Below are 26,839 nucleotides of genomic sequence, written 5' to 3' on the forward strand. Positions count from 1 at the left end.
AAACAGCAGGAGGAGATCGAACAACTCCATGAGCAGCTCCTCAAACAAATCTAGAAGAGGAAGTTGCAAAACACAAAAAAAGAACAAAGAGCCCACTGTGAGTTTGTTGAGCTCAAAGCAAAACTGCACTAGTGAGGCTCTTTCTCGGAAAAATGATTTGAAGGTCCAAAACTTAAAACATGAGTTGGAAAAAAACCAAAGCTTCCTACCTGGAAATTGTAGTGAAGCAAAACCAGGAGTGTCAGGGTCCTGGGTCTGAGCGACCCAGGATCCCTGAGCAGTTATGGACTAATATCATTATATATATTTTGTATGGCTGTCCCTGGTTCTCCCTGCTTGTATGTGTATGTTTGTGTATGAGCACCCGTCTATAGGTGCTTTCAGGCCTGGTGGGTGTGGCCCTGCTAGGGGACTGGTCACACCCGAAGCCACGCACCTGCTGCTGATGAGGCCTCGTCGGGGGAGCTACTTAAGAGAGTCTTGGAGCTCCCACCGACGCGGGATCATTGCGTGAGACTCCACGTTAGTCACCCAGTTTAGGTCCAGTTGTTTAGTGCATGCCTGCTATTGTTTAGTGTCCTGACAGCTGCCGCTATTGTTTCCCGCAGGAGGAGCGTGGGAGGCCTGAAGAGCAGCGAGCACCGGGAGTGCAGACACGGGAGCAGAGAGCACAAGGAGGACACGACACGGGAGTCTTGGGAAACACGGGGATTTACTGTTGTTTTGCACCATACACTGTAAATAAACGCACTGTTCGCACACAGAGCACCGCGCCTGGGTCCTCATTCCCTGCACCCCCCACGGTCTGCCATGCCGAACCGTGACAAGGAGAACACAACCATCAAAAACCAACTCCAGAAAAGAGAAGAAGAAAAGATCTTACTTCAGGAGTCTTTGCAGGCTCTGCAAGACACAAGAAAATAAGTCCAACATTGCCAAACAAGACAATTCTCAAGCCCGAAACCAGACAGTACAGCAGTCAAGTTCAGAAAAAGAGGCCAGTGTTGACAAACCAGATCATTCTCCAGCTCAAAACGAGACACTCCAGGGGAATCAGCAAGAAAAAGAGGAGGCCAGCGTTACCAAAGAAGAAAATTCAGAGGGCCGAGATGAAAACATGTCAGAAGAACAGCCCAAAAAGAAAAAGAAGCGCAACTGGCTGCTCAGACTATTCACTTGAATCAGGGTATTATAACATCTTACCCATAAAAAAAATTACCATGGACCAATCAAATGAAAAATTGCATTACCAAAACATCTGAAGTGTTAAAATTTAATTTTGTCTCATTTAAAGAGTATTTAAAATGTTCAAATTACAATAACTTAACAGCAGAAATAAATATGTTTACAGCCTGGTTAAAAACTTTGTTCTGTGAATAATATCCACTGTATCTGTGCTGTTGATGCCTTTTGGAAGCAATCTATCAAGTTATATGCCTTGCTCGATGGTTCATGGAATTATAATAATCATGAATTATTCTAATTACGATATTAAAACACACACACACACACACACTGTATTTTAAAGAAAATACATTAAGAAACAGATTATATTATATTCATATTTCAAAAGAGATAAAATGCCAATTTTACAGCAGCAACATTATTGTATTTCTGTGATTTAAACACTTAAGCTTTCTGCCTTGCACAGAGTGGATGGTCAAACAAATTGAATCATCATAAATACATTATTTTATATAAATTACTTTATTTTTTTGTTGTTCTTGTTGTTCCTATTACTTCATTATTATAGCACTAGGAATAAATAATAAGGGATCAGCACCATGATGCAATCTTGTGGCCATAGTATATACAGTATCCTATACAGTCTCCTATTGACTTTTTAATGTCTACAGTCTCAGATCAACACAGCCCTGCCCTCCAGCACTATCAGCAGCAGGCGCAGCATCAACCCCTCAACACCAACATTGTACCCTATCAGTAAAACATAGGCTACATTTGCTTTGCATTGTCTCCCCACCTGATGACAGTGATATAGCATGATGCGATTCATTATTAGATTCTTGATGAATGTGGGTTGTTGGTATTCAGCCTGGTTCTATGTGCCCCTTTTTAACATTGAGCTCCTACCCCTTCAAACGTCTCTGCACGGCCCTGCACTGTGCAGAAGAGCAGATGTTATATTTGTAAAAGAGGAAGGACCTGTTAATGACAACAAAGAAGCCCGAGATTAGCCCGAGATTAGCCCGAGATTCACAGTCACATAGCGTGCAGTAGTTGTTTGTGCATAAACCGAAGAACCGGATCAGAGCAGCATGTAACCGCCCGGTTCGCCCCGCCCAACTGCTCCGCCTGTCCCCCTTTTATAGGAGACACCGGCTTATCTCCCGCCTTCGTGCAGACCTCCGCTCCGTTGCAGAAGCAACCTCGTCTTTCGGCTCCATTAGCTCTCAGAAAGTAGTTCAAAATGCCAATGCCAATGACACTGGCTTACTGGGATATTCGTGGGGTAAGTGGAGCTAACAGGGAGCTGAAAAGCTCCCTCTGTGTCTGTGTGTGCAGCCAGAGGCTGTTCGCAGCGGCTGCACCTCTATCTAAGGTCGAAGCTACAAAAATACCGATTTCCCGTCTTATCTGGGCCAACATTCTGTTTTAAACCTCGGTGGCGTCTAACCTTTAGCGGATAGCGTTAGTGTGTTTAATTTATAAGATGTGTAAGTGTGTAGAAGAAGTGTTTGAAGCTCGCTAAGTTGTGTAACTGCAAAACAGCCAGGCCGGCTCGGCGTGCCTTTACACAAACTGATGTCTTTGTCAGTGCCGTTAGTAGCCTGATAGCTGGCGTGTTACGCTCTTTGGGGCCGAGATGCTAGTAACATTTGAGGTTACATTATTCAACGAGTCAGACTTTATGCAAAACTAGTGTAGGGTTAGTTATGTGGGACATATTCATTTTTAAACCTCTTAGATTGTCAAAGCACAGGGACGTGTGCACACAGTGCCAGTGCTGCTCGTGTGAGTTCAAGTCTCTAAATGGTTTCAGCCGTGTGCAAGATCTCATGAGTTTCTGCTCCTCCCATTAATCCGGACTAACTGTCATATGAACTCATCTGCACGAGCCACCAGATCTTAATCTTACAGCCTCTCTTTAAAAAAAAATAGTTATGTTCACTGTTTTCATAGGGCATGGAAATTTTTTGCAGTTTGCATTTCAGAAGGCTCTGCAAACTCTCTCTTTGTGGCCGCTTTACATATTTTTCGTAATATATCTAGAGCTAAAGCTGATGACACAGCTATAGAGCTTCTTTATTCACAGGGGGGTTGTTTGAGCAGGTAGCTCAGCACGTTTTATTCTGCAGTTTTTACACCTGGGGCACTCCTTGGCACAACCCCAAAAGGGATTTGTGTCTCCTCCTCGGGTCGAACCAGGGATCTGTTGTTTGTTAGACAAACTTGCAGCTATAATGCTGTACTTTTAAAGAGTAGAGTAAAAGTCAGTATGGCTGACGGCTTAGCTATATAGCTATATTTGAAGATTTACTTCAAATATTTTACTTCAGGTTTTGATTATTGGAATCATTTTCATGTATCATGGTTTATATTTGCAGGAGTCTTTCTTGCGCCACATATGTGGAGTTCAAGAAGTCTTTTTACCTGTGCTACAATTAGCTATAATCATCTCAATCTTGGATCCATCCAAGTCTGTATGCTCCATTAAAAGTTACCTCAGGACAGGGTCGTGCAGTATGTTCAGCTTTTCAACTAGCAAGCATTAGTTAAACAGCCATACATTACCTATGTATATGTGTAAAACTGTGTGTACATCGCACAAAAAAGTTAAATTTTATTTTGGTTTAAGATGGACAGAACTTCAACACTTGTGCTTTGCTCTACAATCCTTATTATATCAGGTTCACTGCGTTCACTAGTCAAACTTAAGAGGGCTCTGTCTGTGTACAATGTTCACTTCTAGTTCAGCGCCACAAGAAGCAGTTGGAAGCAATTGCAATTGACTTGAAAGTTAATTATTTACAAAGTTAAGCTGTTAAGGAGGCAGACAAAATAACATAACAGAAATGATACAAACAAAATCCCAAAATTGCCCCAGAAAATATCCATCTGAACATGTTTTTTTTCTAATAGCCTAAACTGTGCATTAAATCTTTTGTCTTTTCTGTGAGCAACTCTAGATGGAATTAACTGATGGCTACTAGTGTGATCATAAATAAGTGTTGAGCCATAATGATCTCTAATTTCATATTTTTATTTTATTTCTTTTCTTTAATGTGGCAAAGAATTCAGTGGATTAGGGATCCAATTGCAGCTTTGAACCCGAGTGACATTTTGAAGCTGGCGTAAACCCAAAACTATAGTCTCCTGGGCATGTACAAGCATGTGAAGAGTTTTCACAGCGCCAGGTGCAGTCCTGTAAAAACTAAACTTCCCAAGGGTGAATGTCCCAGTACATTCACTCCAAGGTCAGACCTTGCAACCCTCAGAGAAACTGCAAAAGACCTAAAAGCTACATCTCAGAGATTCTGCAGGCCTCAGTGAACATGTTGAATATTAAAGTTCATAAGAGTATAAATGGGAAAAGACTGAACAAATGTGGCTTGTTTGGAAGGGCTGACAGGAGAAAGCCTTTTCTCTCTAAAAGTAACATGACAGCATGGCTTAAAGCTTCCAAGTTATAGCTAAACAAACCACAAGGCTTCTGAAATGATGTCCTTCATTTACTAAAACGCGCATGGAAACGTTCTTGCCCTGTACAAAAAACAAAATGTCTGTAAAATTGGCATCAGATTTATGAAACGTGTACACTGGCCCATTTTGTATGTACCACAGTAAATCTGTAAATTACGTAAGTGAATTCCAATGCCTCTTACAGTTTAGAGGTGCTAATATACATTTTTTTTTTTTTTTTTTTTTAAAAATCTCTCACCTCTGATTTTTGGCTTTTGCAGCTTGCCCAGCCCATCCGTCTCCTGCTGGAGTACACTGGGGAAGAGTACGAGGACAAATACTATGTCTGTGGGGAAGGTAGCTTATCATTTCAGCCTACTAATTTAAAGAGAAAAAAAGAACTCTAACTCTCTCATTAATTAATTGATTAATGTCTCACAGCTCCAAACTATGACAAGACCTGCTGGATTGATGTAAAAAACAAACTTGGACTGGACTTTCCCAATGTAAGAGTTTTTAAAGTGCGAATATAAATTCAATTGTGAAGAATGCAAAAATCAGCTAACATTATTGGAATTTACATCTCACTATAGCTACCCTACTTGCTGGATGGAGACAGGAAGATAACACAGAGCAATGCTATCATGAGATACATTGCTCGTAAGCACAACATGTGTAAGTACAGTACCGTGCATGTTAAACTAATATTACTGTTACAGTTTCTTTATTATTGATCTCAATCTTGTAAACTCTGACAACAGGTGGAGAGACTGAGGATGAAAAGGTTCGAGTGGACATCATCGAGAACCAGTCCATGGACTTTAGAAATGGGTTCGTGAGGCTGTGCTACACCAATTTTGTGAGTGTTTAATTCAAAAAATAAATCCATAAGTATTCTTTGAATTCCCTAAAACTCCACTAATGGTAGTGTCATCTCTCTGGTTTCTTCAGGATGAGATGAAGCCTGATTACCTAAAGACGCTTCCAAATACACTAAAGCAGTTCTCAGATTTCCTCGGAGATCGGAAGTGGTTTGCCGGTGACAAGGTATACCTGTTCATAAATATGAGAGGAGTCCTTTATTTATTTATCTATTTATTTTTAAAGCTGTGCGTACAGGTTTAAATTTAATGGACAAACTGGGGGCAGAATTTGACAATTTGAGGCCTTTTTCTCACTCTAAATTGTGCATTGTTGTAGATGTGAACATAAATTCTTTTGTTAGTTGTGTGGAGAACAACTTGTGCTTTTTATGCTGTGCTAGCTTATCAGCATTAGGTAGGATGCACTCTAAATTTAATACTGGTTCTTAAACCGATTTTTAAATAATTGGAGGTGAAAGTGAACCTGACAGTAAGCTTGTCGATAGAAAACCAAAGTGGTGAACTTAAGTGTTCTAGAGCTTCATAAAGCTGAGCAGGCTGCAGAAGTGTCTGATTCTCTGCAGGTTTAACCTTGCTGGTGGCTTATTGTTTGATTTGTACTACAGATTCTGTTACTTCTGACACGCTTATGCAACTTTTCTTCACAACAGATAACTTTTGTGGACTTCGTTATGTACGAGCTGTTGGATCAACACAGGCTCTTTGATTCCAAATGCCTGGATGACTTCAAGAACCTCACAGACTTTTTAAACCGTTTTGAGGTGAGAGCAGTCAAAGGCTTTGCATTAATGATGTAGTTAAACCTTTATTTATACCTTTCTTTGTGTGGTGTTGTCTCTGGAGTTGATCTCGTTGACGATATTTCTTAAACTCCAGTGTTTTATTTTAATCAACGGTCATTATGTCATTGCAGGCTCTGGAGAAGATTGCTGCATACATGAAGTCACCAAGATTCATGAAGGCTCCGATAAACAACAAGATGGCCAAATTTGGAAACAAATAGTTAATAACAGTGCCTTTTATGCCTTGGAAAAATCATGAAAAATGTTAATTAATGCAGCTGCCAAATTAACATCAGAGTCATGACTGGGAAAAAAAAAATAACTTTGTTCTCCGACTGGTAGATTTGATGGTGTTTAATTACGTAGTATGCCATTTGTAATGCCATTTGTAAAACCATTAATGATTTCAGATTTGGGGCAATTGGAACTAATTTGTACTGAAACATTTCTAATGAAAGCACTTATTGTTACAATTTATAACCTTTTTTTTTTTTTTTTTTTTTTTTGACACATTAAAATGAATTTTGTTCTCACTCTTTGTTGGTGTTTCAATCTTAGCGTAATGTCCTGCACAGCAAGTCGCATCAAAATGTATCTGATGTAGTTTAATGCAGCACAAGAGCAGAAAATGCATCCAGTTCTTGATTTGAGCCATCCACTGTCCACTGAAGCCTCTTCAGAAATGGTTTCTGTGGAATGGTGGCTGTCAGGAAGCCCTTTTTTTTTTTTTTTTTTTTTTTTTTTTTTTTTTTTTTAAGGAAGGGGAAACTGGGAGAAAAGGCATTTAGAAAAAAAAATGTATGGAGGCAGTTAGGAGAGGTATAACAATGAGTGCCCATCTGTAAAACACAGTGGAAGTTCTGTCATGGTTTGGGGCTGCATCTCAGCCAGTGGTGTTGGAGATCTTGTCAAAATTGATAGCCTTAAAAACAAATGTCTCAATAGAGAAGAGAACAAAAGGCAGCCAATACTGAAATAAGTGCTCTGAATGTCCTTTAAGAAGCCTGGAGAACTGTTCCTGAAGACAAGCAAAATTACAAAAAAGCTCTAAAATATTTCTAAGAATTTGATCTTTCAACATGTTTTATCTTTGTATCAAAATAATTATAATTCTGACATTTCTTTAGTATGTCGTGTGACAAATGTTGAATGTTTCATTCTCTACATTTTGCATAGTAAATCCTACATATTTATCTTAGTGGCTACAAATTTGTTTACTAACTTTTTTTTTTCTTTCTCTAACAATGTCGTCACATTGTTTAATAGAGATTTTGTTTTTAAATTTAAACATTAACATCTCTGCCCAGCTCTCATTAACACTGAGAAAAATTCACATTGTTCTCCTCAGCTGTGAACTTGCAAGATCTTTTATCTTTTCTGAGTGTGAAACATGCCTTGTGGGTTTATGTTCAGCTGCGGAAACCCAAAGAAATGCCAAAAATCAAAGTTTAAATGTTTTCATTTGAAAACAAAACAATTTTCTTCTACAAAACATAAAGTAGCACAGCAGATAAATCAGATGGTGATTTCAGCAGCCACGCCAGCCATTCTGTTTGCATTTTATGAGTGCTAGCTTAAAAGCTAAAAATAAAGAAGACAAATTTTAAGACAAAAGTGCAAAGTAATGATGGGATATGGCAGGGATGCAAAGCTCTGTTGTTGTCCGTTAGTGCCGGAAGTTCAAAGTTCAGCTCCCAGTCTAAGTGCAGCTGGAGTTTGGACCAAACTTCAAGATTTGTGCTTACCGAATTCTGATTAGCATGTTCCACTTCCAGTGACTACCTCATACTAAAAGTTTACTTGTGTCTGAATTATTAATAATTACCCAGAGGCATCCAGTTTTAATGCTGCAAATGTATATAATATCTTCATCAGTAAGCTTATCATGGGCTTTATTTTTCACTATTACTTTGTTGATAATATTCTTGTTTTATTTTTTACTTCACTACATGATCCTGGAGTCAACAGTGGATGTAGACGGCAAAAATAAAATAGTCCCATAAATGTAACTGTTTGCAACTGATTTAAAAGAAGTTGTGCAAAACTGGGTCATGATTTCTGGTGCTTCATTTAAGTTATTTAAATACATATTTAAGTACAACAGGGCATGTCCTATTTACATGCAGTATATCAAAGAAGACAAACATTTTACAGCAAATATCTCCAAAACTGGGAAATTCACACAAATATCTTTTTTGGATAAGTAGGCTACAGGAAAAATATGTAAATTTGGTTTTGCTCCTTTAGGAATGCAAGCATTAGAAATAACAGGATGCATTCATTATGGAATACTGTACAATTTTGTAATGGTAAAAGGCATTTCATCTCAAAGGAGCCAATTAAGGTGTTTTGTTGTTACCTGACACCTTCTCGTTAAGGTAATTAGGTGGTTTGAGACCTCAGGGCAGACCAAGGACACAGCAGGCAGATTATGTCTCTTGTAAGGCTTAGGAACACCATAATGAAGAGCTGTGAGGTGGTGGCTGGGGAAATCAATGCCATTTTTGCTTACACCGCTGCACAGATAAATAACTGAAAATGGATGGCTGGATGTTGATGTTTTGCTTTGTGCTTTTTTTTAGCTTTTTATGTTTAGGGGCTCTTAATAGAAGAGTACAGCATTGCTGCTTGAGTTTGGAAACTGAGGTCATGTGATACGTGTGCCATTAACAGTGTACTGATTAAAGACACACTGGAAAGATTATTCGTCCTGTGTATTGATTAAACAATTTATGGTTTTATAGTTATAGGACACTTTCCTCAGGCTTTTCTTCTCCAGGTAGTCTAATAGCAGTTTGAAACATTTTTTAGAGGAAGGTCAAGAGTTACTGGCTGGGTCCAACCAACACTAAAAAGGGGGAAATAACAGCTAATGTTCCACGTTCCCTGTTTTTACATCAGGAAATGACAAAAATATATGTAAACATATCACATCATGTAAAAAGAGAAGGCTGCGTTATGGGAATGTATTTAGAGCTGCTAGTGGGCAAATATTAGAGATAAAATATGCAGTCAGTGTGCCCAAGGTGCTTGCTTCTTTCTTTAATTCATCACAATGAGTTAGAGATTCAGGATATCCTTCAGAAGTTCTTTCGTGTTTGCGGTGGTGATGGAAAGGCTGATAGATGATGTCAGGCCGGAGTCTCAGTGGACCGTTAGGTTCACAGATGGTGATCTGTAGTGAGAATAGGGAACAGGTGAAAAGACAGGTGGAGGTATGCACTGTAGACAAGAGGGATGAAAGCAGACAAAGCATGAGTGTGAATGAGGAACAGGATCTGAAAGAAGTATGTCAGAGGGACAGCTCAGGTTGAGCAGTTTGGAAACAGTTAGAGAAGCAAGGCTGAGATGGTTCGGACATGTGCAGAGAGGGTATTGTGGATATATTAAACAAAGGATGTTGTAGATGGAGCAGCCAGGCAGGAGGAGAAGATGAAGACTACAGAGAAGATTCATGGTTGCAGTGAAGGAGGACATGAAGAGGGTTGGTGTGACACAAAAGGATACCATGGATAGGGTGAGATGGAGGCAGATGAAGAAGAAGCCAAAAGAAGAAGAGGGTGATTAGAATATTGAACTGTCTGTTTTTCTGTATTCTGAAAATATTTTTTCACAGTTTGCAACCACACTGTGTCATATTTCTTTACAAGCTTTCATAATGTTAACAGATAATGAAGTTTGCATGTACACTGGCTCCAACACTGACTGATCAAAGATGGAAGACATCTGCATCAACTGTACAAAGAGACAGTTTCTTGCAATTTTAGCAATATTGATTAATAGTTTTGTAAAGGATAATGGAGTGGGGAGGTTCAAGGCACCAGAAGTGCAGGGCAAATACTGATGACTGAGATGTTACATGAAAGCGTTCCATAAAAGTGCCAAGAAAATAAAGGTTGTAGAGACCATATACGAGTGGAAGGCTGCCAGAGAGATAGAGTAGACTGAGATAGCTGGCTTTTATAACTTGAAATAACATGACAGGTTTAGCCACCTATCTGAAAATAAGCAAAGAAAAACAAGGAAAGCAAGCTACAGCATGAAGCCAGTAGGGTCATATTACTTTTAGATCAACAAAATACACTCTTATGCCTCTGCATAGCAGTAATATCTCAGTAAATGCTTAAAAAAATATATGTTCAGATTGGGCACAAACACTAACGTGGACTCAAGGACAAACTGATTAGCATGCAGCGGTCAAAGATCGAAATCATCATGACTGCACAAAACAAATAACTGGCCATAAAAAGTCATATTACATATTCTTAGAAAATGTGACATTAATATTTCATATTTTTTTACTCTTAACTCTTTTACTACTTTTAGCATTTTACATTTTATTTTTGATGTCTGTTACTCGCTTATCATTTCCTTGCAGGTTTTATAAGTCAGATTAAAACAATATTAAAAAAAGTGTAGTAATTGGAGTCTAGTAACTGGGACATGACTAAGCAAAATGTGGATCTTCACCATGACTCAGCTATCTCTAAAGATAAACAAGAAGCTCAATTTACAGTCAGGTGTAAACCATTAATTAAACACCAGCATGTTTTATTGTTTAAAAGGACATCTCAGCACTAAGAAAGAGATAATGTTCTAAGACAGACTCAAAGTGATGTAAGCTTAACGTTGGTTATTTTCCACTCATTTTGAAGGCCCTGGTACTTTAGTGCATAGTTTAAAAACTGTGGTTTATTTAAATATATTGTAAGGCCTCCCAAAAATCATTTTTGATAGTTTGTGTAACAGTTTGGGATGCAGCAGTAACATCCTGTTTATACAGAGGTGACTGATTTTCACTATTTATTATGAACATTAACAAAGTCTCCACTGATTGTTTGAGACACTTTAAAATTACAATCAGATACAGCCTGACTTAGTAAATCTAAGACTAGAAAATGAGATATTGAAATATTATTTTACTGGCTTTTCTGGTTATATTATCTGTTTATAGTGAGTCTCATCGAGCTCGTTAAAAGTTTTTGATAAAGCAAGTTTAACCTCCGCCATTAACACTTTTGTTTTCATACCATAACATAATATATTTTTGGTGCTGCAAAAAAGATGGATGAGGTGGAAAGCAGCCAAACTGGTTTAACATGCGATATAATGGCCTTTTAATAATGTCCATAGTCAAAATGGAGATCATGGTTGAACAGTTGTGGGACCTGGAGGAGGCCCCGAAAATTCTTCATCTTCAATATTCTTCAAGTATTCTTACTCTCAGAGCAAATGCATTTAGAAATGGTTTCTAAAGTAACAAGCATACAGCGCATTATCGTGCTAGTAGCTGATAATCATTGGAGCTCTGTGGAAATATGACAGAGCGAGTAAAAAGATGTGAAACAAAGACTGCTTTGTTTTGTTTTCATGTCCAGCTCATCTCCACCCCGGATGTGGGTCACATTGAGCAGCAAGTTCAAACCAATTATAAACCTCAATCTTTTCCAAATTAAAGAACTAAGAAATGCATCAAATTTTGAGTAATGTATCTCTGAGAAATAGTATAGTCAGTGACGCATGCTGATCCACTCCCTCCGTGTTCAGTCCTTGCACAAGTTAAACTAGCGTCAAATCCACAAATATTTTTTTGTTGTTTTTTAGGGAACTGAAAATGAGCCAACTCCACAAACTCCTCCTTTCAGTTTGGGTCCTGGTGTCATCAGTATGACTGATTGTTCGAAGCATTGTGTGTCCACCCAGAGACATGTACGTGCTGTTTGTAAAAAGTTCTGTAATCCTGGTTTGCTTCTGTAAAAAAATACATATTATTGGGACTTCTAAGTGCCTTTTCTTATGTTTGACTTTCATTGTTAATAAGAATGAGTAGAAAAGATGACCTGACCTGTCAGCATGTATTGGACACACAGTGAAGACAGGATTTATATTTAAGTTACGTTTTGCGTTTAACAAAACGACCCTTTGTTTTATCAAAGCTTTTATTTGGCACGAGAAATTACATCAAGACCGCGCGTAGACAAGCTTGTGCAAAGTCTGTCGTCTGATAAAGACAGTAGTGTAAATCTGGTAACTGGACTGTGACTTGGCAAAAATGAACTTCATATCTGTCTTCCTCTTGTTCTTTAGATGTCTGTGAATCCCAATTTGCAGAGTCACCGTGACTCAGCTATCTCTGTGATAACCAAGACAGATTCATACATAGTCTGTGTCAATCATTGACGAGTCTCATGCAGGGCAGATTCTTAATGGGGGATATTCGTTATCATATATTACATTATCATAAAGCATGCAGATGTGTAGATGGCACATTTACATGAAAGGAAGACATTGAGAGCAACACACACACACACACACACACACATATGAATGTCTTCACAGTCCAGCATCATGCAGCAGATTTATTGTATCCATGAACCAAAAGATAAGAGAAGCACGGCCCACCACGCCCACCTGTTGTCCCCTTTTATAGGCTGCAGACACCAGCTCACCAGCCACACTTTGCACCACCGCAGCTGCCCAGGTCGCCTTCAGCTACATTTGGAAAAGTGATTCAAAATGACAATGATACTGGGTTACTGGGATACTCGCGGGGTAAGTTCTACTTTCATTGTTGAACTAAAGACCTGCTAATTTGAAACGAATCCAGGAAATGTTGAGTTTGTATTAACAGTGCAATAAAGTCACCCAAAGCGTGCAGGGTCAAAGGAGGCTGACTGATTGTTGTAGCACTGCTGTTTGGTTAATATATCAAACAGAGCTAATAAAAACATCTAGATTATTTTCAGCAGCTGAGGTCAATAAAGGTACTGTCAATAAAGCAACTGTTCCTAATTTTGACCTTTTTAACAGGTCCAAAAGATATAAAGAGGTTATTTTGTTGCCTTTTATTTTTACACTTTAAAGTAACCAACGGCCTTTAAGATGGTTGCAAGGCGGTTTTCTTGCATGTTATTTCATGCTAGAGTTGATTCTATGAACACTTTAACGGTCACATGTAATTTGCAAAAATGCATTGATCTGGATTACAAGTTTTGCAGGTGACCAACCTCCTAATTTCTCATCACACTGTTCATTTTTAATAATGAAAACTGCATTCTGCCAAGAGCAGCACAAGTTATGTCCTCCAAAACGAGGAGAACCAATGACGTATCTGCAAATAACACAGTGTAGGTCTTACACACGTGTTTGGCATGGCAAACGTCTGAAGGAGAATTGATGAAACCGCGAACTCCTCCATTAGAAGCTAGAGTAGGTTGACTGTGGTTCAGTATGTGTGATCTCCGGACCAATACAGCTCAGGTGCCTTATTCTACCTTATAAATCAGAAATTTGTCTAAAAATGGATGTGCAGAACAACGCAAATCTGTAAGTTATTGAAGTTACTGCCACTGTGCCACGTGCGTAAATGCGCAAATAATATTTTTCCTGCGTTCCATGTGAGACTACGATTATTTAAGTCAGTACTGCAATATTCCAGTTGCTACCCAATTGCACACTTTCAAATACTCTAGCAGTATACTAGCAGAAGCGGCCGCAAGCCTAAAAAAAAACACAGTGTCTTACCTGATTATTGGACATTTGCAGCTTGGCCAGCACATCCGCCTCCTGCTGGAGTACACCGGAGACAAGTATGAGGAAAAGCAATACGTCTGTGGGGAAGGTAACTTAGCATTCTAACTAAGTTGTCATAATTCGGGTTGAATATCGCCTTACTCACGTGACGTTGCTCTGACGCAGCTCCCGACTACGACAAGAGCCAATGGACTGACGTTAAATTCAAACTTGGAATAGACTTTCCCAACGTAAGAGAGTTTAACCTCTGAATAAAAATTTATTTGGGAAGTTTGCACATTAAAACCATCGGCTAACACTAATACTGCAATTCACATCTCACCATAGCTACCCTACCTGGTCGATGGAAACAGGAAAATACCGCAGAGCAATGCTATCATGAGATACATTGCTCGTAAGCACAACATGTGTAAGTTTTAAAAATGCATAACAAATTAATACTTTGTTCAAAAGAGGCGATTTCTTTGTAGATTTTTACATTATATTAATTGACAAACTAATACTGCCAATGCTTTTAAGTAACTCGGACCTCTAAGGTGTGGTTTGATAACAGGTGGCGAGACTGAGGACGAAAAGATCCGAGTGGACGTCCTGGAGAATCAGGCCATGGACCTCAGGCTTGCCTTTATTAGGCTGACCTACTTGAACATTGTGCGTGTTAAATTTTAAAGAGCAAAGAAAAATTTATTAATTTTTATAACTCCTAATTTCTACTAAAGCCAATTTCATTTCTCTGACATCAGGATCAGAAGCCAGAGTACCTGAAGAATCTGCAGTGTACACTGAAGCAGTTCTCGGATTTCCTCGGAGGAAGAAAGTGGTTTGTTGGTGACAAGGTATGCTACTCCATAAACAAGAAAGGAGAGTCTTCTTATGAAGCTGCGCTTGTATTTGCTTTGTATTCAGTGCCCACACTAGGGGGCAGAATTTGAAAAGAAAAGAAAAGGAATTTCTGTGTAGGCTGTTTTTTCCACTCTGAAGTGCTCATCATTGTGGATGCAGGTCTAAACTGTCAGCTGTTTCTGTGGGTCAGGAGTCAGGAGGGATGTTTGCATTACAAAAATCAAACTGCTGACTCTGCAATTAGCCGTTAACACATTTTATTGCCTGAGCCAAGACTACTATGGAAGCTTGGAACCACTGGGGGAAAATGCCATCTGTATATCAAAGTCAGGTTATTATTTCAATAGTCCAAAAGTTTGAGTTAGTTGAAGTTTTGAGATACCATCCATCCGGTCTTCTGATTTATCCAAATCAGGGTCATGGTGGGGCTGGAGGGGCTGATGGACTAATACAGAGAGACAAACAGCCATTGTTTTTATTGAGATACCTACCTTAAAATTTTTAGATGATAACCCGAAATTCAAAAGTTTGAGATAATAACCAAAAGTTTGTATTTGTAAATTGCAAAAATGTTTTTTTTTAAGTGGTAGAAACAAACTTCCATAAATACTGGTTCTTGATAACACCTGGGCTGTTTAGAGATGATAAGAGAGATGAAAGTGAACCAGACAGTAAGTTTGTGGATGGAAAACAAAATGTTGAACTTTGATAGGTTATAAGATTTCGCAGAGATGAGAGGACTGGCTTTCTTTAAGTTTAATGCTGCTCATGAATTATTGTTTGATTATACTATAAATTCTGCTGCCTTCAACAGATCACTTTTGTGGACTTCATTATGTACGAGCTGTTGGATGAACACAGGGCCCTTGAGCCTAAATGCCTGGAGAACTTCAAGAACCTCAATGATCTAATGAAACGTTTTGAGGTGAGAAGACTTCAGTGTTCATCAGATACCATCAGTGCAACTTACACTTTGTATTTTCTCAAATATATACTACAAAGTTATTCAGTCACTTTGGCTTCTTTCCCGGACCCCCGGTGTCAATGATATCACTGAAACTCACCGCTAGGTAGTTTTTTGCTTTGTTTTTTAACCAAATGTCTTCCTATATCATTGTAGGCTCTGGAGAGGATTGCTGCCTACATGAAGTCACCAAAATTCATGAAGGGTCCGATAAACAACAGGATGGCCCAGTGGGGAAAGTAACAAGGGTGGCCGAGAAAGAAAAATGTTAATTAATGCAACTGCTGAAATACAATCAATGTTAACTTTGCTTGTACCCTGCTTTAATCACAGTACACTGCCAAAAATATTTTCAAGCCATTCCTAAACTCATTAATGGTTTTAGGTTTGTGAGGAAAAAATAATAATTTGCACTGATATCATGAGGAAGTTGAAGTGAAAGGATTTTCCAGTGAAAGCACTGATTGTTAAAACTGAACACATTTTTTTAAACAGATTAAAGAAACTGTTGTTCCGACTCTTTCTGTGTTGGCGATTCAGTTTTTTCACATATAGCAAGCAATGCAAAAATATAGCAGATATAATTTTATGCAGCACATGAGCAGAAAATACAAAACACACATTTGTTTCTCATGTTTTTGTTGATCACACACGACACGGTTAATGAGGCAAATGCTGGATCAAGCCATTGTTTACATACGTACTTGTTTTATTTCATCAAGGAAAACTATACAATGTTGAAATTACTGGAAGCACAGAAAAACAAGATTACGGCATAAAATAATATTTGAGTAACTGACAATTAATTGCTGTCATTGATGCGTTTTACAATATATAGACGTTTCCTTTGAAAGTGGCAAACTCGTATACTTCAGGCAGCAGCTGTGCTTACTGGTCAGGAAATAACTGAATAAACTGGTCCATCATTTTGTAAGTAGCTGTGATCTGACTTTATGCTGCACAGTATGAGTCTGTGAACAGCAGGGTGCAGTGAAAGCAAATGGTTTCCTGGCTGAAGAGGTGTGCAGCTCTTCATTTAACAGTTCGATATGGATGAAAATTACTTCTTGGCTTTTTTTGGTTTGTTTTTTTGGTGAATAGTAGCAGAAAATTATAGGCTGACTGTTTTACCAGTTAAATTCTTTTCATGCAAAGCTGCAGCAGTAGAAAATGCTTAACTAAAATTAATAGTAATTTAATACAGTGTTCTATTAAGGAAGATCACCACCAAAAACAATGTTTTTAATCCTGCAAATATATTAATGTTGCATTGTTTTAATCAGTAGGCTCATCATGGGCTAAATTCTCCATTGCATTGTCCAGTTTCCTGAAAAGACAACTCCAAACCTCTGTTCTTCATTTGTCTCCACGAGCATTTTTTCCAGTCCACTTTGGACTTGTTGCTAGGCAAACAGTAACCACACAGATGGTATCACATTCCTCCATTGCCTCAGAATGATGTCACCAGTTCAGATAACAGTTTGCAGATAAACCCCCACTGTCTCTGACATCCACCTTTGCTTCTGAGTTCTGTCCCCACCATTCCATCAATGGACTTTTACCTTTGATGGCGAGCACTGCACATGTTCATTGAAAATTAAAATCTTCGAGTTTGCCACTTCAAACGACAAATCAACATTAGTTACAGTTTAATATATGGAAAAGTAGCGAAATCATTTCAGACAGTTTAAATTCAACACCCTTAATTGCACACATGAGAAACATCTGAAGGGCCGGCGCGGTGACGCAGGTCGTTAGTAGCGGCCGTTGTACATGCCTGACGGTTCACTGGCCAGCTGCAGGAGACAGGATGAATTATTACTTACATGCTAACATTTAACTGTGCGTGTGTGCGTATTATGACAAATTTACTTACTGCAATTGCTGACTTAACAGCCTGCAGCTGGAAGAAGACTTTGCCTCCCTCCTCTGGACACACAGTCCTTATTTCTTGTTTATTCATTCCCAGAAGCTGTTGTCCATTCAGCACCCCGAGGCTCCTGACAGTGCTGTACAAGAGAAGAAATAAAATGACATTAAATGCAAGTGTTATTTAGAGTGCAAACATGAACTTGTCTGTTACTCCGTGGAGAATGCTACTCACATTTTAGAGAAGCCTTTGTACTCAAGCCAGGCTTGCACCTCTGCAGATGAGGAGAACTTGTCCAGGGAGACAGAGCCGCGAGGATCTCGCTGGAAGGGAGGCTGAAATGAAGAAAATATCAAATGTGAAGTCTGTTTATGAGCAAACATATTTATATATGTACATGCTTATGAATACGCCCAATCTGAACGCAAGGCACAAGGTATTTTTTGGCATGAGGCCTTCTGGTTTCTTTTTGGCCGGTAGTATTTGAACAATGATGGAAAACCACATTGCTCTATTTTCTAGGGAAGCTCAGATCAATTAATGTTTGCAGCAACATGTTGGAGATCCTTTCGAGCGCCATCTGTTTTGCTGTTATCTGCTGGGTGGGGAAGCATCACTGCCAGAGATGCCAGCAGGATCAACAAACTAATCCAGAAGGCTGGAAGCATCATTGGTCAGAATGTGGAGGCGTTTGAGTCCGTGAGCATCATGGACAACCCATCACACCCACTCCACACTCATGAGGCAGCAGAGCTCCTTCTACCTCAGACTGATTCAGCCTTTTTAACTGACTTAATTTGACTTTTTCTTGTTGTTTATCAGTGTTGTAAATTTATAAATTCCTGCACTATCTCATAGTATAAGACCCTTACTAGCCGCCTGTCGCACTTTTATTTTTAACTGTGTTGTTTATTTGTTGTTTATTGTAGGCTGTACTATTTATACTCTTTGTCATGCTGCTGTAACAAATCAATTTCCCTTGTGGGATCAATAAAGTATATATCTGTCTATCTATTTGAGCAGCTGTTTGGCTGCATGCAAGTAAACAGTGTGGAGAGCCAAAGAGTAAAAGCATTTGCCAAAATCTTGAAACCACATGACATTAACCTTTGCCCTTATTTAACATTTATCCATATTCATAAGAAAAGAAAAACAGAACAGTTATGAAAAGTCGTCCTATGGAAACCATCAGATAATTGTTGATGGGTTCCCAGGTTGCTTGCGGCTCAGCTCACCGGTAGATCGTCCATGGGTCCGGGGTTCCCTAACGGCTCCAAAACATTCTGAGGAATATGTCCTTCCTGGTTACGCGAGTTACGAACAAGCCACCACTGCTTTGTTTTCTGGATCACCTGTGAAAGATCCAAATCCAAATATCTCAAATACTTTGGATGTTGGCAATGAAACTAGAAGTTTAAAGAAATATTAACCTTATCCGTCAGTCATTCTGTGCTGCAGCTGGAGTGTTTGCTAGAGTTATTTCAGACTCTTGTCTAGTTTTGCGTTTTAATTTCCTCTATAAGGTTCACAATAGTTACAATACTGGTTGGAAAATATGAATACATGATGTGACACACTGGCTGAAAGGCTGGAAGGAATTGAAAAGATCTGCAGTTCCCCTTTTTCTTCTTTTGGAGCTGGAAAAAGTTGTCTACAGCACGTTTTTAATTTAAGTTTTATCTAAGTTTACAATGCCCAAAATTACTGTTACATTACATTGCTAATGATATCTGATAATCCAGATCCCCTCAGAGTGACAGTGTATTCCTAAAACAAAAGACTCATCCAGTCCTGGTAAATGAAGGTTTGCTTTTTACTCTATTTTCTTACATTTCGATGATGTAAAACAGTCTACATCGGATAAACACTACAGATCCTGCTTTTATTTAAAGCTAGAGACAATCCTTATACTGTGTTGGACAAGGTAAGAATAAATCTGGTGTTTACAGTTGTTGAATAATATTTGTGATCTCACCTCAACCACCTCGCCCTTCATAACACTCAGCTCTTGGTTGTTTCTCGCCATGAAGTTGTAAATGACACGCATGCTCTGGGGTGGTTCATTGGAGCTGAAAGAGCAGCAGATGAAATACACGTCGTATTAGCAGTGCATTAAATCGGAGAAAAAGTGCAGGGTATACTGAAGAAATGTGATCATTAAGCCATATTTACTGCTGTGTAACAACACTTACAGTGCTGGTGGAGGTGGTGAACCCCATGGAGTGTTGCCCATAGGCTGTAAAAGTCATAAAATACACCATGATTAACTGAAAAACCTCTTGATGATGGCCTCCCTGGCGATATTGTTTTTCTGTTGCCATGAAAATGTAGATTTAAAGGTGCTGAGTGCCAGATGGCAGCACTGACTACAATTCAAACAACCACTTAGTGGAGATACTGCAATTGGTTTAGGAGAGATAGCAACTCAGGTAAGCAAAACAAATGCTTACCTGCTAATCTACCACATGGGGAAAAAATAAGCCACAGCATGGCAGGTACCCGCTATCACCATTAAAAGGCTATAAACACATTACCAAACCAATTGCTAGAGCAGCTGAGGCTACAGCATAACAATTAAGCATCAGCACGGAAACAAAAAGAAGTTTTAAAGGGCATGACTGCTGCAATACTCACACCCAGGTATGCTACACTGTTTGATGAGCTTTATTGTTAAGGAAGAAACAGTGGGTCAGTATATGTTCGTACCTCGTCTGGCTGCCGCAGCGTCGGTCTGCCTGGGAAGCGTTGGCTGTTGCTTCTGCTCAGTGGACCGTTCTGAAAAGGCGACGGGGATGGTATAGGAGGGGGCGGAGGGGGCTGCCAGCCATCATAGAACTCTGGGATGTAATCTGGGACGTTATTGTCCGGCCATCGAGACCTGTAAGTGAAACGGAGGGCAGGAATTATAAAATGCACAACTTCAACCATGAAAATAACACTTATACAACCTGGTAGAAAAAATTAGGTTGCACTAGCTACTTTTTTATACAGGGCTTATTTATTTTATTTTTATTAACCATCTGACACAACTGTGTCGTTTGTCAGCCAGTTCCAACTGAACCGGGCCTCTCAAACATGTTTGTGTTGGTGGTGCCTTTTAAATAATTTTCATTACAATTAGCTGACAAAAAAACAAAATGTTTTTTGTTTGTTTATTTGTACTACAAGAAGTCTGCGCTCCAGTTTTGGTGAATTAAAATGTTCGTTTTATAGTTGGATATTGATCACCACTAATTAGCAGGTGTCTGTCTTAGTTTATAGATGAAGTTGATAACTTAACAAAAATAGTACTATACTTTCTTGGCCAAGTATGGTCGCTTTTGGCTCCAGCAACAACTGTAAAGCTCAAATCCATGTTTTAAAATACAGCTTCATGAATGCAATGTTCTTTTTTCATACTGTGTTCTCCTTGTTTACCATAATATAGAATTATTTCTATTAATTATTACTTATTTATTCATAGTGCATAAATCAGCAGTAAATAAATAAATAAATAATAGAGAACCTTTGGGTTGTGTGTGGGGCATTTGGCTAAGTGTAGTCAGACTAATAGTAATCTTTAAATATTTGTAAACCATTTCTCATTTATAATAAATGTCAAGCCTGTGGTTAAAACACTGGTAAACAAAAAGTTGCACAACAATCCCTCAAGTCTTCCGCTGTGAATGTTAAAGAGGTCGTTGAACTTTGAACATGATTCTCAGCTGCAGGTGTCCTTCCAGATGAGCATAAACACAGAGTCCGAGTTTTCTTCCACAACTTAGCAACCATAAAGCTCTTCTTTTATTGTCTACTCTCTAACAATGAATCCATGAGTCATTCAGAAAACAAGAACAAGGAATGATTCTTTCTTAGTATTTCTATGTTTTACATTGGTTATTCCAAATAAAACACTTTTTGGACCATTTTTACACAGGTATCAATTTGAATGCAGCATATGCAAACAGACACGGCCCACAATGAGTTAGGGTGTGCCGGGGCAGGTATAGGTGTAGTTAAAGTTAAAGGGCTATATATGAGAACTTTCAAAGCTTGATAAAAAGTCTTGTAAAAGTGTTAGAGGACTGTTAAAGCTGCCTCACCTGGGGATGTTCCAACACTCTCCCAGAGACATCCACAACTGGTTCTCCTCCGGGCTGACGTTTCGCTCTAGCAGGCCTATAGCGGCGTCTGTCAGCAAGGGGGAGACCACACTGGGAGGCAGTTCAAACGGATAATGAGGAACTATCTGTGGAAAAAAGAAAGAATCTAGTTATAACCAAACAAGCACTATGCATTATATAGCAGCAGTTGTAGTAGTAGTGAGGAGGAGCTTACCATGTTTAAAATCGAGAACAGCACGTGGACAAACTCAGGAGCAGAAGGATTGACCAGTATGCCGTCCAGCTGGGCCTGTAATATGATAACGACTCTTTCAGTCCCACACCAGTGCTTTTAGTCACAACTGTAAGCATTTAGACAAATTAAAATAATGTGCAGAGACTGAACTCAAGGACTTACCAGCAGATTGAATCCATATTTGACTTTCTGAAGACAGAAGGCATATTCATCCAAAGAAGGCAGATTGAGGGGTGGTCCCGAGGGCTCTGATAAGCAATCACATTAACCACTTATTAAACTGCCTGTATCTATAGGAGGTTATCCTTCCTAGGTTACTTCTTTGTGAAAAATATAGACTGATGAAGGCTATTACCATTTTTCTTGCTTTTCTTCTTCTTTGTCTTCTTCTTCTTCTTGCCCATGTCCTCCTGCTGTGCAGGTGTGTTTACTGCAGCAGTAACTTTGCCCATGAAGATCTCCAGATCATTTAAAACATGGTTCAAAATGTCCTAAAAAAAAAGCATTATATGAAACTCTCAAGATAAGATAATTCCACAGGAAGATTCAATAATTCATAGAAAATACAGAAGTTTTCACAGCACTGACCGTGTTCCTCTGTGACTCCATCTTATCACGGTCCATCTCTGGGTTGCTCTGCATGTCATACAGGTCTAAATTGTTCATTGGTTCTACTTGCGGACTATAGGGACGTGAGGAAGGCATGTGATCTGCATTGCAACAAAGAGAGGAAAAAATTTCAACTGAAGCTGGTGTGACTTAAACTAGGAATACTAAGGATAGTGAGTTTATTGCTTATTTGCAGAGAAGAAATTTAAAAAGTGCAAGTCAGTCGCAGTGAATTTCTCTTGGATAATAATGATAATTTCTTTATGTTTCCACTGTACCCGGCTCTCGCCACGATGGGGCCATGAAGTCTGGGGTTGGAGGTCTCCACTCTTCCTGCATAGGAGGGGGCGCAGCCTGACGGAAACTTCCCGGTCTATGTTGTGTCATGGGTTCAAATTCATTCCTGAAAAAAAAAAGATTAATGAATGTACTGTTTAATTTCCACATTTGTCCTTTCTGCTTCCTTGTAATTAAATCTTACTCATGTTTTTGGGGGTTTTTAACACCCTACCTGACATCCGGAGGCTCTCTCTGTTGGTCCAGATTACCACCTCCTCTTTGGACTGCCTTATCCAGGTCGCTCTTGATCAGTTCGGCCTGATAGAGCAAACAGGAAGAAAAATCGACATCACCGTTACAATTATCATCAGCTCTCTGGCGACTTTGAGGAGGTCAAAGTTGACTCACCCCTGTCTCCTCACACTGGAACATGAAGCACTGGCGGTTGCGTTTGCTGCGTTCCTGCACAGTTATCGCCAGCAGAGAGTTAAAGTCGCAGCTGTCCAGCACAGCTTTGATTTGCACGATACAGCTCAATGGTACCGAGTCCAGTTCTGTCTGTCAAAATCAGATCAATTGAACGTTAATAGCCAACACTCAAAGTCTTTAAAAAGAGAGAAAAGGGGAATTTTAAAAATGGTCTGGGATTTAATTTTGCTCATACATATTTTACATGTTTTTCAGATGTTTCCATTTCATAATTAGAGAATTTTTCTCACACACAGCTTAGCACTTTAAACAGTTATGGTTGTGCAGTGGTTTTGCTTCACCTGGTTGCACTTTTATATACTCTTTGGTATGGGAAATGTTAATGCTACAGCACAGAATTATATTTAGTTTTGTTGAAGAAAGTGATGTATCCGTTAACCTTAATCTCAAGCCCATCAGGAACCTTTGGGATGAAGTGGAACAATAACATTAAATAGTGGCATCAAATCCCAGACAGTAAGTTACATAATTTTACTAAAAAACTGAGACAATGAAGTAACATTACTATACCATTTCACTTCCTGCACAGACACAATTTTGCATTATTGCTGCTGTGTATCACCACAGCGGATTTTAAATCAATAAAGTTGTGATTGTGCAGATTTTCCACTTTAATTCAAGAGGTTTAACAAAAGTGCTGCATAAACTATTTAGGAATTACTTCACACAGTCCCCCATTTGCAGAGGCCCAAAGTTAATTGGACAGCTAACAGGTGAGGCCTGCTCCCATGTTAGTTAATGACAAATGAAGCAGACATAATATCTCAAGTTCATTCAAAGGGATGAATTTGTGTTTTATAGCTTTTCACTGTCGTTTTAATTATGAATCAATGTAAATGTGGGAGGCCATCATTAAGCTCACATAACAAAGTAAAGCAATCATCAGAGACAGCAACAACTTTAGTAGTGGCCACAACAATCTGGTTTAGCAACAGTTAATTGATGTCTTAATAATTTTAGCATACAAAACCACTGGTTACATTTAAGAACAGGAAGGTCAGATTAAACTTTGCCGGAAAACATCTTAAAGAGCTTGCACAGCTCTGAAAAAAATCTTTGGACAGATGAAACAGAGAAAAACAGAGAAACAGCTCATGATCGAAGCATAACACATCTGTTAAACATGATGGAGGCAATGCTATGGCATGAACATGTATGGCTGCCAGTGGATCCCTCAACAATAGACTAGTGTTTATTGATGATAGAAGTATCAGGGTGAACTGTGAAGTGTACAGAGCTATGCTTTCTGCTCAGATTCAGCCAAATGCTGCAAAACTGTTGATTGGACAGCGCTTCACAGTGCAAATGGATAAAGACCCAAAGCAAACCAAGAGAGGAAAATATAATATTCTTTGACTTCAACTGACCAGCTTTTCAGTCACTAAAAACAAAACTGAAGGCAGAGACCCACAAACAAGCAGCAGCTTAAACAACGTTTGATGATGTCCATGAGTTCTACACTTTAGTGATTCACTGACTGCAAAGTATTAAAAACAATCCTTATATTTACAGTTATACTAGTTTGTCCAACTCATATTGAGCCTTTGAAAACCATACACAAAAATATCTGTAGTTCCCAAACAATCAATGCAATTTTTTTAAACCCCCTCAATTAAAACCGAAAGTCCGCACTTCAATCACATCTTAAGGGTTTAACTCTCTAAAAATTGCATCTCTGTCCAACAATCGTACTATATTGTCCCATCCAGACATTTCATTGTTCTTCTATAAGTGATGAACCTACTTTGGTCTCAATGTCACTGAGCAGAAGATAAGGTCCCTGAACCTCCATGATCATCTCCTGAGGCCACAGACGACCTTTGGCATCCAGGTTCTTGAGCTTAGCCACGCAGTCGTCCACCGTCTTCACCTCCTGGCCATCCATCTCACAGGTGAACAGATGCTGTGGGTTCAATTAGGAGGGTCAGTGATGATGAGAGCTAAATGTTGTACTGTTAGTAACGTGTATGTCTCCATGATGATGTAGTTTATACTGATTTACCTCCACTCTGACATTGATGTTGTCAGGATTTTTGCTCAGTGTCTCCGAGTACTCCTTTCTCTGCACTGATGTAAAGAACATTTGATTTTTTGCAATATCATCATAAAATATGTATACCTAGATATGAGGTGTTGTAATGCCTGGACATACTGTAAATAGATCTTCCACTGGGTCTGGTTGAGTCACTTCTCCTCAGCGGATTCTCCCTGATTTCATCTTGTTGGAAAGCCCGCCTCGGAGGGAGGTCCTCCGATGTGAAGCCCCTGAAGAAGAATAGAAGTTTCCTTAACATTCAGTTTCCTTCCACCTCCATAAAATCGGCTCAGTCAAAGCTCAGTGATATGAAGATAAGCTATCCGCAGTCCACAGCTCAAGGAAGCTTCAGGGTTACTATGGCACTGTGGTGTTTTATTATGCAAGGGTGTGAACGGGTATGTATCAGAAACACCTCAAATCAGCTTCTTATAGCATATTAATACATAACTAGTGAACCTGAAAAGGAAAATTAAATCGACCAACTTTGGGAAATAGGAAAAGGGGGCACCGTTTCCAAACATCTTCAGTCTACCCCGGCTTTAAACTTTAGTCTGGGAGGAATCACACAGAAACCACTAGAACCTGTAAGAAACACACAAAATGATTTGTTTACTCAGTTTGAATGTTTTCAGATTCTCACAGCTTGGAGCAAAAGCTTTCTTCTTAGCACTTAAAAAATTGATTTGATAAGCAAAGAAACACTTCCTCAGTTCAGTGTGCTTTTATTGCTTCTGGTGAGCTCAGCATTGAAAACTACAACAAAGCTTTTCCATACAAGTGACACCACCGAGGCCTGTTTTCTTGTTATTTATAATAATCTTATTATGGGTAGTGCTTTTTTTCATTAAAAATTAAACACAGATTAAATATGAATATACGCAGAGTTACTAATCAAGCACTTAGAGGTTAATATCGAGTTAATCAATTACAAGAACTGCTTTAAGTCCAAGGACTAAATTAGCAAAGAGGCTCAATAATAATTTATCTTGGAGACTCATGAATACACAAACCAGCCTCAGTGTTTGTGTTAGATACGAGTATAAATGACAGTTTGTTATTGCAGCTACATATACATTTTCTAAACACATCGAGTGGTTGAGACTAGTTTATTTGGTTATGGAAACTTAAGCTATGACTGAAGGTGATGAGCTTTCATGGCAACAACTACACACTTTCTGTAAAAGCAAAGTCGCATTTCAGAGCAGGACACAGTGCTGCTCTCAGCAGCTTTTTCCTTTTTAAACCACTTTCTATACAACCTGTCACTTGACCTTTACATAACTGCTGCATGCCGTTTTACCTTGTAGCCTCAGCTCTGCTCCGGTGTCATCGTTCCCTTCTTTCAAACGAATTTGGCACAAAGACTTCTCATAGCGGGTGTGTTCCTCACAAACAGCTTCGAGAAAATTTCCGTAACTTCCTCGTGAAAGCAGCAGGATCAAAGTGCAACTACGTGATGGGAGTGACAGATCGCAAGGGCCGGCCCAATTTGTCACTTGGGGATAAGTATTTGAAGTATGGAAAAAAGGTAGTGGCACATTATGAGTCCAAAGGTTTTGAAATTATTCA

General features: G+C 39.1%; 3 protein-coding genes and 1 long non-coding RNA gene across 6 annotated transcripts; 2 read left to right on the top strand and 2 right to left on the bottom strand.

Annotated features, from left to right (window-relative positions):
• Positions 1–2,313: 2,313 nt before the first annotated feature.
• LOC116309721 (glutathione S-transferase Mu 3-like) lies at positions 2,314–6,825 on the top strand. The gene is made up of 8 exons (XM_031726406.2): positions 2,314–2,470; positions 4,923–4,998; positions 5,083–5,147; positions 5,235–5,316; positions 5,403–5,500; positions 5,593–5,688; positions 6,176–6,286; positions 6,439–6,825. Exons 1-8 carry the CDS (start codon positions 2,429–2,431, stop codon positions 6,526–6,528), a joined length of 660 nt encoding a protein of 219 aa, XP_031582266.1. The 5' UTR covers positions 2,314–2,428; the 3' UTR covers positions 6,529–6,825.
• A 322-nt stretch (positions 6,826–7,147) lies between these two features.
• LOC120435171 lies at positions 7,148–13,933 on the bottom strand. Its single transcript, XR_005609565.1, has 3 exons — positions 13,832–13,933; positions 12,719–12,799; positions 7,148–9,746 (listed from the first exon to the last, which is right to left on the bottom strand). It is a non-coding gene; the product is annotated as an uncharacterized LOC120435171 (long non-coding RNA).
• Positions 12,729–16,165, top strand: LOC116309687 (glutathione S-transferase Mu 3-like). Of its 2 annotated transcripts, none has more exons than XM_031726352.2 (8): positions 12,729–12,859; positions 13,853–13,928; positions 14,006–14,070; positions 14,168–14,249; positions 14,394–14,491; positions 14,584–14,676; positions 15,498–15,608; positions 15,804–16,165. In XM_031726352.2, exons 1-8 carry the CDS (start codon positions 12,824–12,826, stop codon positions 15,888–15,890), a joined length of 648 nt encoding a protein of 215 aa, XP_031582212.1. In that variant the 5' UTR covers positions 12,729–12,823; the 3' UTR covers positions 15,891–16,165. The 2 variants fall into 2 exon arrangements, with proteins under 2 accessions (XP_031582212.1, XP_039460143.1); XM_039604209.1 differs by lacking the exon at positions 12,729–12,859 and adding an exon at positions 13,503–13,567.
• A 170-nt stretch (positions 16,166–16,335) lies between these two features.
• eps8l3b (EPS8-like 3b) lies at positions 16,336–26,813 on the bottom strand. Of its 2 annotated transcripts, none has more exons than XM_031726351.2 (20): positions 26,571–26,813; positions 25,754–25,852; positions 25,385–25,497; positions 25,235–25,299; positions 24,977–25,135; positions 23,152–23,301; positions 22,976–23,061; positions 22,743–22,867; positions 22,444–22,565; positions 22,211–22,346; positions 22,018–22,103; positions 21,835–21,909; positions 21,600–21,745; positions 20,224–20,395; positions 19,710–19,753; positions 19,493–19,586; positions 18,753–18,869; positions 17,752–17,852; positions 17,524–17,656; positions 16,336–17,443 (listed from the first exon to the last, which is right to left on the bottom strand). In XM_031726351.2, the coding sequence occupies exons 2-20, from the start codon at positions 25,789–25,791 to the stop codon at positions 17,402–17,404; spliced, it is 2,004 nt and encodes a 667-aa protein (XP_031582211.2). In that variant the 5' UTR covers positions 25,792–25,852; positions 26,571–26,813; the 3' UTR covers positions 16,336–17,401. The 2 variants fall into 2 exon arrangements, with proteins under 2 accessions (XP_031582211.2, XP_039460142.1); XM_039604208.1 differs by having other exon boundaries at positions 25,779–25,852; positions 26,571–26,812.
• Positions 26,814–26,839: the final 26 nt, after the last annotated feature.

This window comes from Oreochromis aureus, linkage group 20 (assembly GCF_013358895.1).
Source record: "Oreochromis aureus strain Israel breed Guangdong linkage group 20, ZZ_aureus, whole genome shotgun sequence".
NCBI classification, from domain to species: domain Eukaryota; kingdom Metazoa; phylum Chordata; class Actinopteri; order Cichliformes; family Cichlidae; genus Oreochromis; species Oreochromis aureus.